Genomic DNA, 18,807 nt, shown 5'->3' on the forward strand with positions numbered 1-18,807 from the left:
ATGTGCCACCATGCCCGGCTAATTTTTTCTATATATTTTTAGTTGTCCGATTAATTTCTTTCTATTTTTAGTAGAGACGGGGTCTGGCTCTCGCTCAGGCTGGTCTCAAACTCCTGAGCTCAAACAATCCATCCACCTTGGCCTCCCAGAGTGCTAGGATTACAGGTGTGAGCCATTGTGCCTGGCAAGCCTTCTAGAACTTTCTGGCCCAGCTGTCTTTTAGTCACTGGGGTTCCTGTCAGTGTCTAGACATTGCTGTCTGCTTCCTTCTGTTTGCATTCATTCTTGAAATACTGTCAATCCTTATTTGCAAATTTCTTTGCATGCTAAAATTTCTTTGTAATCCCCAAATCAACACTGAGAGTGCTTTCCTAGTCATTCTCAGACATGCGCAGAGCTGCAAAAAAATTAAGTCACCTTGTAACAACATTCCCAGCAGAGGTCGAACAAAGCCACCCTCTGCCTTGGTTTAGCTCTTATACTGTAAACAAGTGTCCTTTTTGAGGTATATTTAGTGCCCTGGTTTTGTATCTTTGTGCTTTTTAAAAATTGTGGTGAAATGCACGTAACACAATAGTTATCATTTTAACCAGTGTACACAGTGGCATCAGATACATTCACAATATTATTACTATCGCACACTATTACCACTGTCTATACCTAAAACTTTTGTTATCCCCAATAAAAACTCTGTACCCATTATACAATAATTCCCCTCTCTGCCTCCCCCAGCCCAGGTCATTTCTATTCTACCTTTTGTCTCGAAGAATTTGACTACTCTAAGTATCTCGTTATAAGTGGAATCATGTGATATCTGTCCTGTGTCTGGCTTATTTCACTAAGCATGTTTTCAAGGTCATCTATGTTGTAGCATATATCATCATTTCCTTCCTGGCTGGGTACAGTGGCTCACGCCTGTAATCCCAGCACTTCGGGAGGCCAAGGTGGGAGGATCGCTTGAGGCCAGGAGATTGAGACCAACCTGGTCAACACAGTGAGACCCCTGTTTCTACAGAAGTATTAAAAATTAGCCAGGCGTGGTGGCACGTGCCTGTAGTCCCAGCTATTCAGGAGGCTGAGGTGCAAGGACTGTTTGAGCCCAGCAGTTCAAAGTTGCAGTGAGCTATGATCACGATGCTGCACTCCAGCCTGGGTGACAGAGTGACACCTTGTCTTTAAAACCAAACCAAAACAAAAAAATCATTTCGTTTTGTGACTGAATGATAGTCCATTGTATGTATATGCCACATTCTGTTTATCCATTCATCTGTTGATGGACGCTCAGGTTGTTCGTGCCTTTCAGTCTTACGAATGATGCTGCTATGAACATGGGTGTACAAACAGCTGTTCGAGTCCTTGCATTTAATTCTTTTGCAGCCATACCTAGGAGTGGTTCTGCTTGGGTCATAAGGGATTTCATTTATCATTTGATGGATATTTAGATTGTTTCCAACTTTTGGCTATTTTGACCTGTGCTTCTATGAATGTTCAGGTGCGAGTTTTTGTTTGAATGCCTGTTTGCAGTTCTTTTGGACATACACCTAGGAGTGGAATTTTTGGGTCAATAGCAATACGGTTGTCCCCCCTTATCCTCGGATTTTGTGCTTTTTATTGGTGATTTTGCTGTTTAAAATGTCCCCCAAGCATAATAGTGCAGGAGTGCTGTCTGGGTTTTCCTAAGCACAAGAAGGCTGTGATGTGGCTTACAGAGAACACATGTGCTCTAGAGAAGCTTTGTTGAGGCATGAGTTACAGCGCTGTTGGCCCTGAGTTCAATTCAAATGAATCAACAATATATATTAAATAAGATGTCTTTAAACAGAAACACACATAAACCAAGGTGATGGATTGATCTGTCGATGACGATATTGCAAACAGAGGCTTGTAGGAACCTGACCCTACGCTTCCCCCAGGAGCACTGGTTCTATGTCGGCTAATTCAGTGCTCATGGTGACTTCATAGAACCTAACCAGAAAGAATAATGAGGATTGACTACGTCTATCAAGTGCTCAGCCCATTCGAGGGACTGATCTGTGTCCCTCCAGATGGTCAGCAGACACAGTCCTCGGCCTCACCCAGGGCACAGTCCGAGGGGAAGGCAGGATCACAGGATCCCAGTGAAGAATGTCAAAAGTTGAACTCACACCAGCGCTTCGAAGGGAGATGGCTTTGCAAAGGCTTCACAGGGTCTCTGATCTAATCTGGGTGGGGGTGGGGTGAGTCCCCAAATTCCCTGCAAGGTGCTAGGAACGTGGGAAGAGTTGAATGGAACTCTGGTGCCCAAACAGCTTTCTGCCTCTGGGAGTTCCTCTCAATGTCTCATCCTCAGCTATTCAGAAGGTTCTAGAAAGAATGTGATTCGTGGAATCTGTGAGATCCGGGGGCTGTCTGCAGAATGGTGTCCTTGGGGGAGAGGCGCAGAGCCTTTCTCAGATGTCAGAAGGAAAACCGATGCTCTACCTGCTCCTCCGTTCTGGGGAGCTCCGGACAGCAGCCCTGGGGCGTCCTCCCTGCTGCCTTGGCGGCCTCCGGCTTCCCGAGCTGGAGGGAAAGGATGAACTGCCAACACCTGCCCCGTAAAAACACACATGCCAAGAATGACTAATTCCGGATGAGAAAATAAGGTCCTACAGACGGGGGAGACGTTCCAAAAACGCAGGCAGAGGCGTTGGGCGCTAAAGTGCCCGTGGAGGTGGGAGCCAAGTTGGGGACACACTTTCCAGTCACGGGGAGCAAGACATCTCAGGTGTGCTCTCTAGCCCTTTGTGTCCCCTTCTTTCTGCTCCTCTGTTCTCCCTTTACTCCCCACCCCACCCCGTCCCTCAGTTTCCCCTTCTGGCTGCCCCTCGCGGGGTCTCAGTGTGAGCCGTGCTGTGCCCATCCCCTTCCGGGGTCCGTCTGATAAGCAGGAGGAGTTTTCATCATATACTGGCCCCCGTCCCCCCAAATCCGATCTAATTCTGTCTCTGCTCTGCCGAGGCTGGCCTGGCCTAAGAGGATTAGAGCATTTGCTAACTGGGACCAGGCCAGGGTCGGGCGGCCGGCTGCGGGGAGACCGCGGCGCCACGGCGGCCACAAGGGGGCGGCGGAGGACGCGGGGGGCCGGGCGCGCACACCCCGCTGTTCAGGAAACCCGGTTGAAGGGGTCGGAAGGATGCCAGCGTTGCTGATTTTAAAAGTTTATCATGAACTGCAAACTTGACTTCCTACTCACTCTCCTCTCTCTGTCCCTTTGCGGGTAACGGGAGATTCTGGAGACTGGGAAAGGGGGTGCAAGTGTAGGGGTCTCGGGGAGTCTGACGAGGGGACTCCCGAGCTGAAGATGGTCTGGGGAGGGTGTGACCTGCAAGGAAACTAGCAGAGCCCTGGGGTCTCTCTCTGACGCGAAGCATCTTGCAAAAAAATTTGATACAAAATTCAAAGGACATTTTAAATGCAGTTTAAAATATTTAAACATTTTTTAAAATTCCACAGTTTCAAATCCTAATACAGTAAGTAGCAATGGATATCACTTGTATCAACAAAAGATCTTTGGATCCTCAATTGCTTCAAATTTCAAGAGCTGGGGAGGACCCTGGGGTGTGTCTTGGGGACTTGGGGAAAGTCTTTTTTGTTTCCCCAAACTCCTGGGCTCAAGTGATCCTCCTGTCTGGATCCTCCTGTCTCAGTCTCCCAAGTAGCTGGGACTACGTAGCTGGGACTACAGGCACGCACCACCATGCCCGGGTAAATTTTTTATTTTTTATTGAGACATGTTGTCTCTATATTGACCATGCTGGTCTCGAACTCCTGGCCTTGAGTGAGCTTCCTGCCTCCCATAGTGCTGGGACTACAGGCGTGAGCCGCTTGTGCCTTGGCTGGCAGCTGTTCTTAAAGGGGATCCAGGGACTCCTGGGGACCATCAAGCCCCTCACAGGGGCCTGGTGAGGTCACAGCTATTGTCATAATAATGCTAATATTTTCCCTTTTCGCTTCGTTCCCTCACCAGTTGACAGTGACGTTTTCCAGAGGCTACAAGACGCAAGATATCTCAACAGACCCAATGTGGTAGCAGCTATGAGAATCACGCTGTTTTCAACTGGGCCTGACATTAAAGAGATCGGCAAGAGCAAGACCATAAACAATGCCACTCTTCTCACTAACATTTCATTTTGGAAAATACGTTTTTTTATTTCCCATTAAAAAACATGCCATTTTATGTTAACATGTCATGGGTTTATTTTAAATGAGTTGAATAGCTTATTTTGGTTCTTAATTTTAACTTTTCTTAAGGTAAATGGCAATAGCTATAACCGATATGAACAAATGCTCTTTGGGTATTCAATGATTTTTAAGAACATAAAGAAATCCTGTGACCAAGGAGATGTAGACCCATCTCTGGGCAGGATTGTTCTATGTGGATGAAGCAGAAGGAACTTGCCTATTCTGCTACTGACAGGCATGTGAGTAGCTTCCAATTTGGGACTATCGTGTTCTTGTCTCTTTGGTGAAATAAGACCAATGTCTATTGGGTACATACCAAGAAATGAAAGCGCTGGGTCATATAGTAGGCGTACATTCAACTTTTAACAATACTGCCAAACCAGTTTGCAAAGGGGGCTGTAGTTTAATACTTTACTTGCGGTGAGTGAGAGTTGTGATTGCCCTACGTCCTGTCAACACATGGTATTGTCAGTCTTTCATTTTAGCCATCCTGGTGAGAAGTGGAGTTATCACTATGAGCTTTTAATTTGCACTTTCCTGACGATTGATGAACGTGAGCCCTGTGCTATTCGTTGACAGATTAGTTGCCATCCTCACTTTTGAAATGTCCAAGTCTTCTACGAACTGGTTGAATTTCAAGGCAATGATGTTTCATTACCTCAACGGGTGGAGTGAGGGTCATCAGCGTCCCTGCCCTGGGGGTCAACCTGTGAGGCTGGTTCTCAGAGCTCAGGTGTTCAGCATCCACTGGGCCCGGGTTCCCACCTCAGCGGTTGTCCTCACAGGTGAGGTCTGAACACTCACACCCACTTCGTGTGGGCAGACATGCGGATTAGCCCATTCTACAGGTGGGGAAACTGAGCCTGGCAAGGAGGAGGGTGCCCACCTCAGATCAGGCAGCTGATGACGGTAAGGACCTCCGGGGCTTCCCCACTGCTCAGACACTGTGTGCACCCAGGACCTTGGGGACAAGAGCCTGGGGAACAATAACCCAGTGCAGACTTCCTGTGAGTATCTCCTAGTGTCGGCCCCATGTTGCAGAACAGGAAACTGAGGCTCAGAGAAGCTGAGTCTTCAGTTTCGTCACACACATCAGTGGCAAGGCCAGGGCTGAGCCAGCACCTGTCCCCGGAGCCTGTGTCCTCCCGACCCCCAGGCTACACGGCCTCTTAGGACGCTTGTCACAGCCCCATGGAGCTCAAAGGTCCATTTCTCAGATGAGGAAACTGAGGCTAGGAGAGGTTCTGTCAATTCTGAGGTTACACAGGTGATGAGTGGCAGAACCGGGGATAGAATTCAAATCTCTCTGGCCCCAGAGCCCCACCCTTCACCCCCAAATCTACCTGGGGTCCCTGGAAGTGGGATGAATCCAGCCCCCTCCCCTGATCCTCCCACAGTCCAGGCCTGTGACACAGGTCTCCCATGGCTCATCTGACAGGACCATCATGACAACTTGTCATTGTCCCCACTTTGCAGTTCAGGAAACTGAAGTCTCGTGAAGGGCTGAAGGCCACACAGCGAGAAAAGGGAGTGGTATAAACTCCCTCTGTGTGGCTACACATCAGCTCCTGGCAAGACCCCCCTCCCCAGCTCTACCACATTTGAGGCTTTCCCTTGTCAGCCCCTCCAGCCTCCCTCTGCCACCCCTGTGGCCACTCTGTCCAGTGGGGAAAAGGAGCTGAATGGATGTCCCCACTACCGGACATGGGACATGGGGAATAGTTGGATTCATAGCACAGTCAGAGCCTAAACTAATCAGCTCAGCAATGACGTGATCCCTGAAGTGCGCAGAGTCTCAGACATCAGTGGCAGCCCCACCGTCTCACCTTGCTCTGCTGCAGTCACAAGCCCTTGGTCCTTTTGGTAAAACCACATCACATCTCTTTTCTGTGAGTCACTCTACCTGGTCTGTCCTACTTCATTCATGCATTCATCCCATCCCTATTTACTGAGCACCTACTTTGTGTCTGACGCTGTCCCAGGCACTGGGAATACAAGACAGGCAAGGTGCCAGCCCTCCTGACCAGAGGCAGACAAGAAAGAAGATGTCAAGAGTTTTGCATAAAATAAAGCAGGGTGACCGTGCTAGGGAGATAAGGGGGTGCAGGCGTGAGGAAGCCCACAATCCTGCAGTAGAGTCTGGACTGAAACTCATCAACAATCCGATCCAAGGATGTCCAGCATCCCACAGGCCCTGGGGCTGCCACAGTCTAACCCCGCTCCTTCCTGCTGTAGTCAGGGACGTTACAATAAGTCTCAGAGTCAGGTAGTATGAGTTCTTCAACTTGTGTTTTCCCCCCAAGACTGTTTTGAGTTTTCTAGATATTTTATATTTCCACGTAAACTTCAGAATCAGTTTGTCAGTTTTTGCAGAAAAAGCTTGCTGAGACTTTGCAGTGAAGCTAAAGACTAGTTTGGGAAGAATTGACGTCTTAGTAACGTTGAGTGTGCCAATCCATGAACATGGTATATTTCACTGTTGCCTTGCGTCTTCTTCGATTTCTCCCAGCAGTGCTTTGCAGTTTTCAACAGAACAATTATCTGGTAGAAGAGATCGCAGGACTTATAGATGGACTGGACATGTAGGGTGAGAAGAAGGGGTTGGGGACCAGGCTGAATGCTCGGATTTCTGCTTGAGTCAGTAGGTGTAGATGAGAAAGAAAGGAACTTGCCTTAGGTGACCCAGCTCAGAGATGGGACACAGATTTTGATTCAGCTTAATTGACTCCGGGGCCACATGCATGATCATCTGAAACCCACCTCTCTGCACCCCCATCCCCAGAGCCGACCAGTGCCGAAATGCCCAGGGGAGGTGATTTAGAGTTGCTGACGCCTTCTCCCTCCTGCAAGGACCTGTTTTCTCCTCCTGTCCCCAGACAGCCAACCTTCCTTCCCTGCTCCAACCTTCCTTCCCTGCTCCGGTGCCAGAGGGGCTGTTCCAGGACTGGGTTCTCCCATCAGGGCCTCCTGACTGGTCACCAAGGGTCAGACGGCCCCTCCCTCTCCTGCTGTCACCCCTGGCTCTTCAAGCTAATGAGACCTGCCCTGGTTCCCCAGCCAGGCCAGCAGCCTTAATCCCTCCTAGCAGGGGGATGGGGGCGGGGGGAGGAGAAAGAAAGGGCCCCTTATGGTGAGACACAATGACCCAGCCACAAGGAGGGATTACTGAGTGTGTGTGTGTGTGTGTGTGTGTGTGTCTGTGTGTGTGTGTGTGTGTGTGAGTCAATGGAGCAGACCCGCGTGGGGCCCAGGAGCGCAGGGAGATATAGCCGGAGAGACAGATGAGAGGAGACACAGAGAGGGACAGAGACAAAAGAAAATTGGAAATGCAGAGCAAGAGCGGGACCACGACAGGGAGAAAGAGCAGAAGGGAGACCCCGAGAGGAGGAAGGGACAGAGAGTGAAGCTCCCGAGAGGCCGGGCTGGATAAGGAAGGACAGAGGGACCAAGACGGCCTGAGCCGCAGGGACGAGAGGACAGGCGGAAACAGGGCACAGGAAGGGACAGACAGACATGGGGGAGGGGGAGACAGAGAGAATAAGAGAGACCGAGACAGTAATACAGGCCAGTGAATAAGGACAGGGACAGAGCGGAGCAGGCAAATAGGCAGAAGTGGCAGAGCCCCCCAAAAGAGAAACTGAGGCAGAGAGACCCAAACAAAGACCAAAGGTGTGGGGAGAGAGAGCGAGAAGATGGGAAGAGAAAGTGGAGAATTTCATGTCTGACATAACAAAGGAAGAGAAAAAAGGGAAACCGAGGCAAGAAAAAAGTGACAATGAGGCAGGACGAAGATGAGCTGGTTGGCAGACAGACTGCTGGGAAGAGGAAGGGGGACCCCGGAAAGCCCTGTGTCCCTTGTTTTCCAAATGATCTCTCAGGAACACCAGGCCTTTCTCTCCTTCCTCTTCGATGCCTCTCTCTTGGGACAATAGCCAAAGCTGGAGGGACACCAGTGAGACCTAAGGAAGCACTTCCCTGAGGAGTAGGGGGGATTATGGTCATGGGCGGGAGCTGGGGCCTCTCCCCATCAATCCTAATTGCCAAGATGTCATGGGGGAGGGGAGGGGATTAAGCAGACGGGTGCCCCTCCCCCTCCCAGCCAATGTCACCTCCTGGTGCCCAGTGGAGTCCCCCACCTTGGCCAGGATTACTCTCTGAGATCCAGGCCATGGCAAATGACATCACTCCCAGCCTGGGCTTAAAATCTCCCCATGTGAGGGGACCTGTTTCCTTCAGCCTCTGCTGTCTGGAGACTCTGCCCAGGACCTGGGCCACCAGGGGAGCCCTGTCCCTCCTTGCTGAAGGTGAGTGTCTGCAGGAGCAGGGGCACCGAGGAAGGGACAGGAAGGGGCAGGCAGAGCGCAGAAGGCGGGTGGATTTTATTTGTGGCTGTGTTTTCAGTGGCTGAACAGTCACACATGGGACAGAGGTGCCGTCCTGGCATTTGGGGAAATTGGACCGGGCTGTGCCGGCACCAGGAGGAAGTGAGGTTAGCCAGTGGGGACTGGCCCATGGCACGCGGGGCACTGAGCATTCAGGGGTGGCTTGCTGGCGAGGTGATGCCATCAGGCCCTGGCAGCGTCCAGGGAGGGGGGCTTCTCACCCTGGTTCCCAGGCAACTCCTTATCCCGGTTGTATTTTCTTTAAAACTCATCGCTGCCTGAAATTTCCTTCTCGCTTGTGCGTTTACCCACTGATTGCCTGTCTCCCTTGCCGAACCTTGATTTCTTCCCAGTGCACGGTGTGGCGTGGGATTTGCTTATTATTTGCTGAGTAGATGCATGGATGGCAGAAATGGGGCTGAAGAGGCACCCATGCAGGGGCCGGGGTCTGGGCTGCAGCAGGAGGGACTAAGGGTAGACTTCAGAGACTGCCTGAGGGGGCCGGGAGTGTGAGGGTTTGGGGGTCACTATGTGGTGAATTGATCCCTGGAGGCCTCATTGCACCCAGAGGTTCTGGCTTCCCCAGGTCCTATCTTGGGTAGTGGGCACAGGCACCCAGCTCCTTGTCCCCACTCGACAAGTGGCCACAGGGGCAGCAGAGGGAGGCTGCAGGGGAGCGGGAGGGTCTTGAATGTGGCAGAGCAGGGGGTAGGAGGTGGTCTTGTCAAGGGCTGATGTGTAGACACGTGAGTCTGGCTTTATACCATGCCCTTTTCTCACTGTGTGGCCTCGGGTCCTTCACGGGGCCCCAGTTTCCTCATCTGTAAAGTGGGGACAATGGCAAGTTGTCACGATGGTCCTGTCAGATGAGCCGTGGGAAACCTGTGTCACAGGCCTGGCCTATGGTGGGATCAGGGGAGGGGTTGGCCTTATCCCTCTTCCAGGGACCCCATGTAGATTTGGGGGTGAAGGGTGGGGCTCTGGGGCCAGAGAGATTTGAATTCTATCTCTGGTTCTGCCACTCATCACCTGTGTGACCTCAGAATTGACAGAAGCTCTCCTAGCCTCAGTTTCCTCATCTGAGAAATGGACCTCTGAGCTCCGTGGGGCTGTGGTGAGCGTCCTAAGAGGCCGTGTAGCCTGGGGGTCGGGAGGACACAGGCTCCGGGGGCAGGTGCTGGCTCAGCCCTGGCCTTGCCACTGATGTGTGTGACGAAACTGAAGACTCAGCTTCTCTGAGGCTCAGTTTCCTGTTCTGCGACATGGGGCCGACACTAGGAGATACTCACAGGAAGTCTGCGCTGGGTTATTGTTCCCCAAGCTCTTGTCCCCAAGGTCCTGGGTGCACACAGTGTCTGAGCAGTGGGGAAGCCCCGGGGGTCCTTACCGTCATCAGCTGCCTGATCTGAGTTGGGCACCTTCCTCCTTGCCAGGCTCAGTTTCCCCACCTGTAGAATGGGCTAATCCGCATGTCTGCCTCACACGAAGTGGGTGTGAGTGTTCAGACCTCACCTGTGAGGACAACCGCTGAGGTGGGAACCCGGGCCCCAGTGGATGCTGAACACCTGAGCTCTGAGAACCAGCCTCACAGGTTGACCCCCAGGGCAGGGACGCTGATGACCCTCACTCCACCCGTTGAGGTCGCGAAACATCATTTCCTTGAAATCCAACGGGGCAGGTGTTTCTGTCAGGCTCATTGTCAATTCCCAATGACCAGTAGAAACTGTTCTTGTCGTTGGGACCCGTCATATCTTGTATCCAAAGCCTTCGCCAGCGTCTGCTGAGTGTCTGGAGGTTCTTACATCATCAGCTGTCTCATCTTGTTGCCAAACCTGGGCAAAGGCTCCAATGGATGTTCAATATTATTTTTGTTATTATTCTTTGCTGACGTCTTGTCTACATAGCACTTACTGGATGCTGGATGAGTAGGTGAACACTCAGTTCTCAAGGTCATAATCATTACCAGCTGCTTGGTCTCGGGCAGGCGTGATTCTCCCCCTGAGGCTCAGATTCCCTGTCCATAGAAAGGGATCGTCTTAAATGTGAGAATTCTTGGCTTTCCTGGAAGGTCAACTGCTTAACTGGGCAACTGGGCTCGGATTTGATGGTGAAGACAATGAAAGTGGGTGCTTTTGCTCCAGCCCCTGCAGATTGTCCCTAGTAGGACAACTTCACTAGTCTCCCTGTTTCCACTGTCTGGAGGTTCATATTAAACATTTTTTGCATTTTGGAGGAGTGGGAGAGGACAGAGGGAACCCAGGTTCGGGGGCTGGGAGAATAGGACCTTCAGGAATACTCCGGAGTTGTAATCCTGCGTCCACACTGACAGCCTGTGTGTGACCCCGGGTGAGTCACAGCGCCTGCACCTGAAGATGCCCCCCCTCAAGAGTGTGAGCATCATAGAAATACAGTCTCTGCCTTCCAGGGCTGTGCTGAGGATTTAACGACATCCTGCGTAGAGAAGCCTTGTGTATTAGGTAGCTGTTGCTGTGTAACAAATGATCCCCAAACTTAGTGGCTTAAAACAGTAAACACTTCTGATCTCACATAGTTACTGAGGGACAGGAATCCAAGAGTGGTTTAACTGGGTGATTCTGGTTCAGGGTATTTTGTGAAGTTGTAGTCAGACGTTGACCAGGACTGAAGTCACTTAATGGCTTGACTGGGGCTGGGGAATCAGCGTCCGCGGTAGCTCATGAGCATGGCCGTTGGCAGGAGGCCTCAGTTCCTTGCCGCGTAGACCTCTCCATGGGACTGCTTGGGCGTCCTCACAACATGGCAGCTGGCTTTCCTCAGAGCGAGTGCTGGCCTTGGAAATCACACTGTCGTTTCTGCAATGTCCTGCTGGTCACACACGCGAGCCTGGGACTGCACAAGGATGTGAATATCACGGCGTAAGGATTACTGGGAGTTACCTTGGAGGCGACTTGATTCTTAGGATTTAATGCTTCTGTTTTTGCTTTTATCAGCCCTTGTATTCCTATCAGCTTCTACAGGACCTTTCCATGTTCCTCCTTGATCACTCTGCTATGGCCACACAGGACACCTTGCTTCTCCAACAAGACAAAGTGACCCCAGCCTCCAAGCCTCGCCACTTGCTATTCCCTCTGCCGGGGACCCTCAGATCTTATTCAACTTCATTAGCTGCCTTGGCCACCCCAAACTCCTTCACTATTGTATTACCCTGCTTTATTTTCCCAGGAGTTCTTGAAACCCTCTGATACAACTTGATTTAAAAAAAATCCGCTTCCTTGTTCCTTGTCAGTTTCTCTGACCGGAACCTAGAAGTTCAGTTCCATGAGAACAGAGATGCGGTGGGTCTTATTTCTTGCCACATCCCTAGAGCAGGGTCGGCATTCATGAAACATTTGCTGAGTGAGTAGGAGAACCTCAGCTTGTAATAAACAGAACCCGCCCCTCGACTGAGGGATGAGAAGGGCAGGCTGGTGGGAGGAAGGAAGAGGGTGGGAGGTGAAATAAATGTCACCCGGTTTTTATTCATGTCCGTATTTTTCAAGTATTTATTGGGGGCGTGTGAGAAATCCAGCTTAGGGTGCAGGATGGCTTCCCTGGAAATTATGTTTCCACTGAGACCTTGGGGAGGAGAAGGGGTTAGTTGGTGAGAGGAGCACTGGGCTTTGGCAGGGACATTCCTGGCCCAGGAAACAGCTTATGCAAAAGCCGCAGAGGCTGAGGTTGTCTGAGGCCCTTCCAGCATGGGCGATGGGGAACCCTCCAAAGCTTTCCATGTTTCGATTGTTTTTCCGAGATTTCATTGTTGCTTTTTTTTTTTATTTTTTATTTTATTTGAGACAGAATCTCACTCTGTTGTCTGGGCTAGGGTGCCGTGGCGTCCGCCTAGCTCGCAGCAACCTCAAACTCCTGGGCTCAAGCGATCCTCCTGCCTCAGCCTCCCAAGTAGCTGGGACTACAGGCACGCGCCACCATGCCTGGCTAAATTTTTTCTGTATATTTTTAGTTGTCCAACTAATTTCTTTCTATTTTTAATAGAGACGGGGTCTCGCTCTTACTCAAGCTGGTCTTGAACTCCTGACCTCGAGCAATCCTCCGGCCTTGGCCTTCCCATGTTGCTTTTGTTTTTGAAAAAGTAACACACACACACACACACACACATACATGAAAAAGTAATCCAAACTGTAAAAGCAAGGTATGGACACAGCGCACCTTCCCAGAGGCAGCCACTGTAACCAGTAGCTCGTTTCCTTCCTGGGAATTTTCTGTGCCTATACGAGCATATATTGTATACATGGGTAAAATCACTGCCTTGTTTTAAAAATCACCAATGGCAGCATATTATGCACACTGCTCAGGACGAGACTTTTATCATTTGAATAAATATATTATTATTTTTATCAAAGTGTAACTTTAAAAAAATTTAAAACCTGACTCCAATTCACATATATAAGTGCAGGTGAAAGGTTTACGTAAGTCATTAATGAGGGAAGCAGCTGTTTCAAAGGAGAATTCCATGGACAGAGGTTAATACGATTATTCGGGAAAGGTGTGCTTAAAAAAGTTTGCCAGGTTAGGTACAAAACCGGACAATAAAACTGTAACCTGTGAGGTTATCTTCTCTACTAGAGAGAAATCATTTGCATCCAAACTTCCAGAAGTTACCACTTACCTTGTCAGAGTCTAGACCCTAATCGAAAATGAATAAGTAGTAAATCAAACAGAGGTACAGTCTCCTAGAAAGTAATCTATGGGTGGGTCTGTTAGACCAGGCTCCAGAATAACTTGGAAGTGACATGCCATCAGCCATTTGTCTCATTCCCAAGCCTAGGACAATTTTTCTTAACTGTATACTAGAGAGCTTTTAAAATCAGTTCATAGAGAGCAGCTTTATATTTTTTAATGACTTTATCGTATTCCCCTACGTGGGTATGCCGTAATTTACTTAATATAATTTAGCTAATATATCCCCTTTGGTGAATATATAGGCTGCTTCCACATTTTGGCAATTACAAATATGTCACATTTAAAAATCCTATTGTATTCCGGCAGTGTTTTTACAAAAAAAAAATAAGTCCTAGTGTAGCTGGGCGAGGTGGCACACACCGGTAGTCCCAGCTACTAGGGTGGCTGAGGTGGGAGGGTCGCTTGAGCCCAGAAGTTCAAGGCTGCAGTGAGCTATGATCATGGGTGTGAATAGTCACTGCGCTCCAGCCGGGTCGGCATAGTGAGACCCCATCTCTAAAAAAAAAAAAAAATCCGGCTGGGCGCGGTGGCTCACGCCTGTAATCCTAGCACTCTGGGAGGCCGAGGCGGGTGGATCGTTCTGAGCTCAGGAGTTTGAGACCAGCCTGAGCAAGAGCGAGACACTGTCTCTACTAAAAATAGAGCCCAGGAGTTTGACGTTGCTGTGAGCTAGGGTGACGCCACGGCACTCGCCCCAGGCAAGAGAGTGAGACTGTCTCAAAAAAAAAAAAAAAATCCTAGTTTAAAATCTGCAAACATCTGTTTGCAAATAACAACTACAACCGCCAACAGTTGCATAGCACTTACTGTGTGTCAGGTGCTATTCAAAGCCCCTGCGGAGTATGAATGCATTTAACCCTCACCCTACCTAAAGATATAAATGCTATTTTCATTCCCATTTTCCACACACGGAAGGCGAGTAGCAGGGACAAAAGGAAGATGGCATTTTACTTTGATAACTGTTTCCGGTTTGTTCCAATCTGCACTGTTACCGACCTGCCACGGGGGTGCCTATTTGTCCACACTGAGGCCGGAGCTGGGTGTTACCAGCCTCTTTCATCTTTGCCGACCTGACAGGTCAAAAGTGGTTGTGGCAGATCATTACTCACTGTCGTTTTAATGACTCTCCCTTAGGGCGACCATCCCGGTTTGTCTGGGACTGTTCTGGTTTTAGCACTGAGAATCCTGCGTCCCAAGAAACCGCCCCTTTCCCATTCCGGCCAAACAGGGACAGCTGGTCAGCCTGTTCTTCCCAGCGATTTGTGAGGCTGAACATCTTTTCCTGTGGTCACAGGGAGAAAAGATCTCGGAGAAGGGACTGTGTCGGGATCAGATTTTTTTAAAGGACAGAGTAGAGAAAAAGGCTTTCATTTGTGAGATCCCCTGTGGCTTCAACTGTCTGCTTTACCGAGTCGCAGTGAAGCTCCAACAACTGTTAGCAGAGGGCCACGTTATAGGGGAGGAAACTGAGGCACAGAGAGTTGAGATAAATGGCCCCAGGCCACACACCTAAGAGGAGTCTGAGGCAGGGTTGGAAGCTCGACCTGTGTGTCGCCAGACAGTTGAGTAACTGGTGAGTGTCTGAGTGTCCCCCCCGATCTTCTCTTGCAGGCCCCCTGACCTGGGCCCCAGTGTCTCCGAGGATCATGATGGCGTATATGAACCCCGGGCCCCACTACTCTGTCAATGCTTTGGCCCTGAGTGGCCCCAGTGTGGATCTGATGCACCAGGCTGTCCCCTACCCCAGTGAGTACAGTCCTTCTCCTCAACACCCCAGGCCGGTCTCCTCTCTCGGGGACCTCTGGGGTCCCTTGTCCTCAGGAGGAAGGCACTTACAGGGCTGACATCGAGGCCATACACCAGCCCTGCGTTCACCTGCAAGTGCAAAACACTATCATATGTCACTTAGGGATGTAGGAAAACATGGACATTACCCAGAAATTTTCAACAGTGGCTCCTTTTGGGGTGAGGAAGGAGGAAACAATCTGGAAGCGGAACCAAGAGAAAAGAGGTTCCAAGAGAAATTGTCATCCGTTAGCAAAACTTTTCTTCTTTTCTCCTTTCTTTCTGACAGAGTCTCACTCTGTTGCCCAGGCTAGAGTGCAGTGGCGTCATCCTAGCTCACTGCAGCCTTGAACTCCTGGGCTCAAGCGATCCTCCTGCCTCAGCCTCCCGAATAGCCGGGACAACAGGTGTGGGCCACCACACCCAGCTAATTTTGGTATTTTTAGTAGAGATGGGGTTTCGCTCTTGCTCAGGCTGGTCTTGAACTCCTGACCTCAAGCGATCCTCCCAGGGTGCTGGGATTATAGGCGTGAGCCACCGCGCCTGGCAGCAAAGTTTTATTTTCAAGAGAAGTGAGCACTCAGTTATTCGTGTCAGTAGTATCAGTATTCTTCAGACTTTTTTTTGTTTTTTTGGGTTTTTTTTTGCATGAAGTTGAACTGCCTGTGTGGACTTGCCGCTGGATAGTCTGGAAATGGCTGGAGATCAGCAATGTCATGCTTCAACTGAATATGTCTTAGGCAGCACATAAGAAAGTTTAAAAGGGAGAAAATGGCTGGGCGCGGTGGCTCACGCCTGTAATCCTAGCACTCTGGGAGGCTGAGGTGGGCGGATTGTTTGAGCTCAGGAGTTCGAGACCAGCCTGAGCAAGAGCGAGACCCCCGTCTCTACTAAAAATAGAAATTAATTGGACAACTAAAAATATATAGAAAAAATTAGCCGGGCATGGTGGCGCATGCCTGCAGTCCCAGCTACTCGGGAGGCTGAGGCAGGAGGATCGCTTGAGCCCAGGAGTTTGAGGTTGCTGTGAGCGAGGCTGACGCCACGGCACTCACTCTAGCCCGGGCAACAAAGCGAGACTCTGTCTCAAAAGAAGGGAGAAAAAACACAACTCACACACCTTGCAGGGCTAAAGCCGATTCCCCTCGGGGCGAGGCCTGGGCCACAGAGTGACAAGTCGAGTGACAAGTCACGGAAGGGCAGGGAGTGTCCACTCCACCCTTAGTTTAGGCAGGTGGACACCCAGGCGGGACGTCTCGGCCTCCCGCCAGAACTCAGGGCGTCAGCCCCACCCGGATGGCCTGAGGCCTTCTTTCCCGCCCGCCCAGGTGCCCCGCGGAAGCAGCGGCGGGAGCGGACCACCTTCACCCGCAGCCAGCTGGAGGAGCTGGAGGCGCTGTTCGCCAAGACGCAGTACCCGGACGTGTACGCCCGCGAGGAGGTGGCGCTGAAGATCAACCTGCCCGAGTCCAGGGTTCAGGTGGGATGTTGGTCCCTGAGCCCCTCCCGACCCGCCCGACCCTCCCTGTGGCCTTCCGGGGGCCCTCCCGGACCCAGAGCGAAGGGAGTAGTCACGGGGTAGCAGCCACGGTGATGATCGCTCCCTGCACCGTCCCCCTGACCTCTCTCCCCCTCCCCCCTTCCCACGCCACTGCAGCCACTAACGCCACCGCGCAGCACACTCCCGCCTGTGCACTAGCGGGTCCTCTCCCTGGATCGCTCGTTTTCCAGATAACCACGTGGCTGGCCCATCACCTTGTTCAGGTCTTTGCTTATGAACCAATCAAGCCACCTTGTCAATCAATGACACCCACACTGACCATGGCATTCAAAATGACCACCTTTCCCCACTACCTCAGCTCTCCTGCTCCCCCTTGTCCTGCTCAATGGCTTCCTCCATGGTATTTATTACCTTCTAAAACATTATATGATTTATCGATTGATTGACTATTTGTCATCTGCTTCTCCCAACTGGAATGTCTGCTCCACTGATGGACGCCCAGAGCGGTGGAAGACGGTTAATGCATGTTTGCTCACTGATTGCATGGACGGGTGGGTGGGTGGATAGATGCTCCATAGCTGGATGCAAAGCGGGGAGATGTGACTTCAGCACCTCTTACCAATAAGCGTCCTCATTCCTGGGTACCCTGAGGGCTCACCTGGGCCTCTTCCCCACTGACCCACTCCCATCCCCCCTTACCCCCCCAGGTTTGGTTCAAGAACCGCAGGGCTAAGTGCAGACAGCAGCGGCAGCAGCAGAAACAGCAGCAGCAGCCCCCGGGGGGCCAGGCCAAGGCTCGTCCTGCCAAGAGGAAGGCGGGCTCATCGCCAAGACCCTCCACGGATGTGTGTCCAGACCCTCTGGGCATCTCCGATTCCTACAGCCCGCCTCTGCCCGGCCCCTCGGGCTCCCCCACCACGGCAGTGGCCACGGTGTCCATCTGGAGTCCAGCCTCAGAGTCCCCTTTGCCCGAGGCCCAGCGGGCTGGGCTGGTGGCCTCGGGGCCTTCTCTGACCTCTGCCCCCTATGCCATGACCTATGCCCCAGCCTCTGCTTTCTGCTCTTCCCCCTCTGCCTATGGGTCTCCCAGCTCCTATTTCAGTGGCCTGGATCCCTACCTGTCTCCCATGGTGCCCCAGCTGGGGGGCCCGGCTCTCAGCCCCCTCTCTGGCCCCTCTGTGGGACCCTCCTTGGCCCAGTCCCCAACGTCCCTGTCAGGTCAGAGCTATGGCCCCTACAGCCCTGTGGACAGCTTGGAATTCAAGGACCCCTCGGGCACCTGGAAATTCACCTACAACCCCATGGATCCTCTGGACTACAAGGATCAGAGTGCCTGGAAGTTTCAGATTTTGTAGAAGATTCTCTCTGCATCTCTCCGCAGCTCTCCATCTGGCCTCAGGACCCTCTCTTGTCTATATCTGCCTCTCTGCAGCTTAGACACTGGGGCGGCACCCCTGAGAAAACAACAGGAACTAATGACTCTTCCAAGGGTGTGGCCTCCTTGGCTTCTCCAGGTGCAGCTTAGCTTGGCACGGTCCGCCCTTCCCTCCTTAGGGACAGCCCAGCAGGTCTCAGTGATTCTCTCAACCCCAACGCTGTCTCGTTAGCTCCAGACTCCAGAAACCAGTGCTGAGAACTTGCCCCAAGGAGAAAGTAAACCAAACTGGCAGTTGCTTTGGGGTGATGCTTAGGTCAGAATCACCATGCCCTTGAACAACCAGGTAGGGCGGCTTAATTCCCAAACTTTCCATTTGGGTCCTTTTTTTAGCATAGGGTTAGGGATCTTTCTAGAAATCCCAAAAACAGACTTTAAGAAGCCCTATCAGGAAACCTTAGGCTAATTATACAGTTACATTAAAAAATTCATTAAAAAATTTTACAGTCTTCACAAATGTCAGGCTTACATGTTAGGTTTTTGATATACATATGTATGTATGTACATATACATATATATTTTCTTCTTAGTTTCTTTTTAAAGACATTTTATTATTCATTCACTCATTAGCACACTGGAAATGAGCATATTTGGTAGGAGAATGAAAAGCAAGTTGCCTTTTCTATCTCTACTCTTTTTTATTTTGTTTTAGGATTTTATTTTTTTTGTTTGTTTTGTTTTTTAAATAGAGACAGGGTCCTGCTCTGTCGCCCAGGCTGGAGTGCAGTGGCACCATCATAGCTCACTGCAGCCTTGAACTCCCGGGCTCAAGCGATCCTCCT

At 50.9% G+C, this 18,807-nt stretch overlaps 1 protein-coding gene across 1 annotated transcript; it reads left to right on the forward strand.

Moving 5' to 3' along the window:
* Window positions 1–8,343: 8,343 nt before the first annotated feature.
* CRX (cone-rod homeobox) lies at window positions 8,344–18,004 on the forward strand. The gene is made up of 4 exons (XM_012653331.1): window positions 8,344–8,507; window positions 14,916–15,050; window positions 16,418–16,569; window positions 17,298–18,004. Exons 1-4 carry the CDS (start codon window positions 8,372–8,374, stop codon window positions 17,943–17,945), a joined length of 1,071 nt encoding a protein of 356 aa, XP_012508785.1. The 5' UTR covers window positions 8,344–8,371; the 3' UTR covers window positions 17,946–18,004.
* Window positions 18,005–18,807: the final 803 nt, after the last annotated feature.

This window comes from Propithecus coquereli, unplaced genomic scaffold (genome assembly GCF_000956105.1).
Source record: "Propithecus coquereli isolate 6110/MARCELLA unplaced genomic scaffold, Pcoq_1.0 Scaffold42, whole genome shotgun sequence".
Lineage (NCBI taxonomy): Eukaryota > Metazoa > Chordata > Mammalia > Primates > Indriidae > Propithecus > Propithecus coquereli.

Excerpts from the sequence above, each read along its gene's own strand:
- CRX (XM_012653331.1), top strand. The coding sequence starts at position 8,372 with ATGGCAAATGACATCACTCCCAGCCTGGGCTTAAAATCTCCCCATGTG. Across the intron at positions 8,508-14,915 it reads CCTGTCCCTCCTTGCTGAAG|GCCCCCTGACCTGGGCCCCA; the intron begins GTGAGTGTCTGC and ends CTTCTCTTGCAG. Across the intron at positions 16,570-17,297 it reads TGCCCGAGTCCAGGGTTCAG|GTTTGGTTCAAGAACCGCAG; the intron begins GTGGGATGTTGG and ends TTACCCCCCCAG.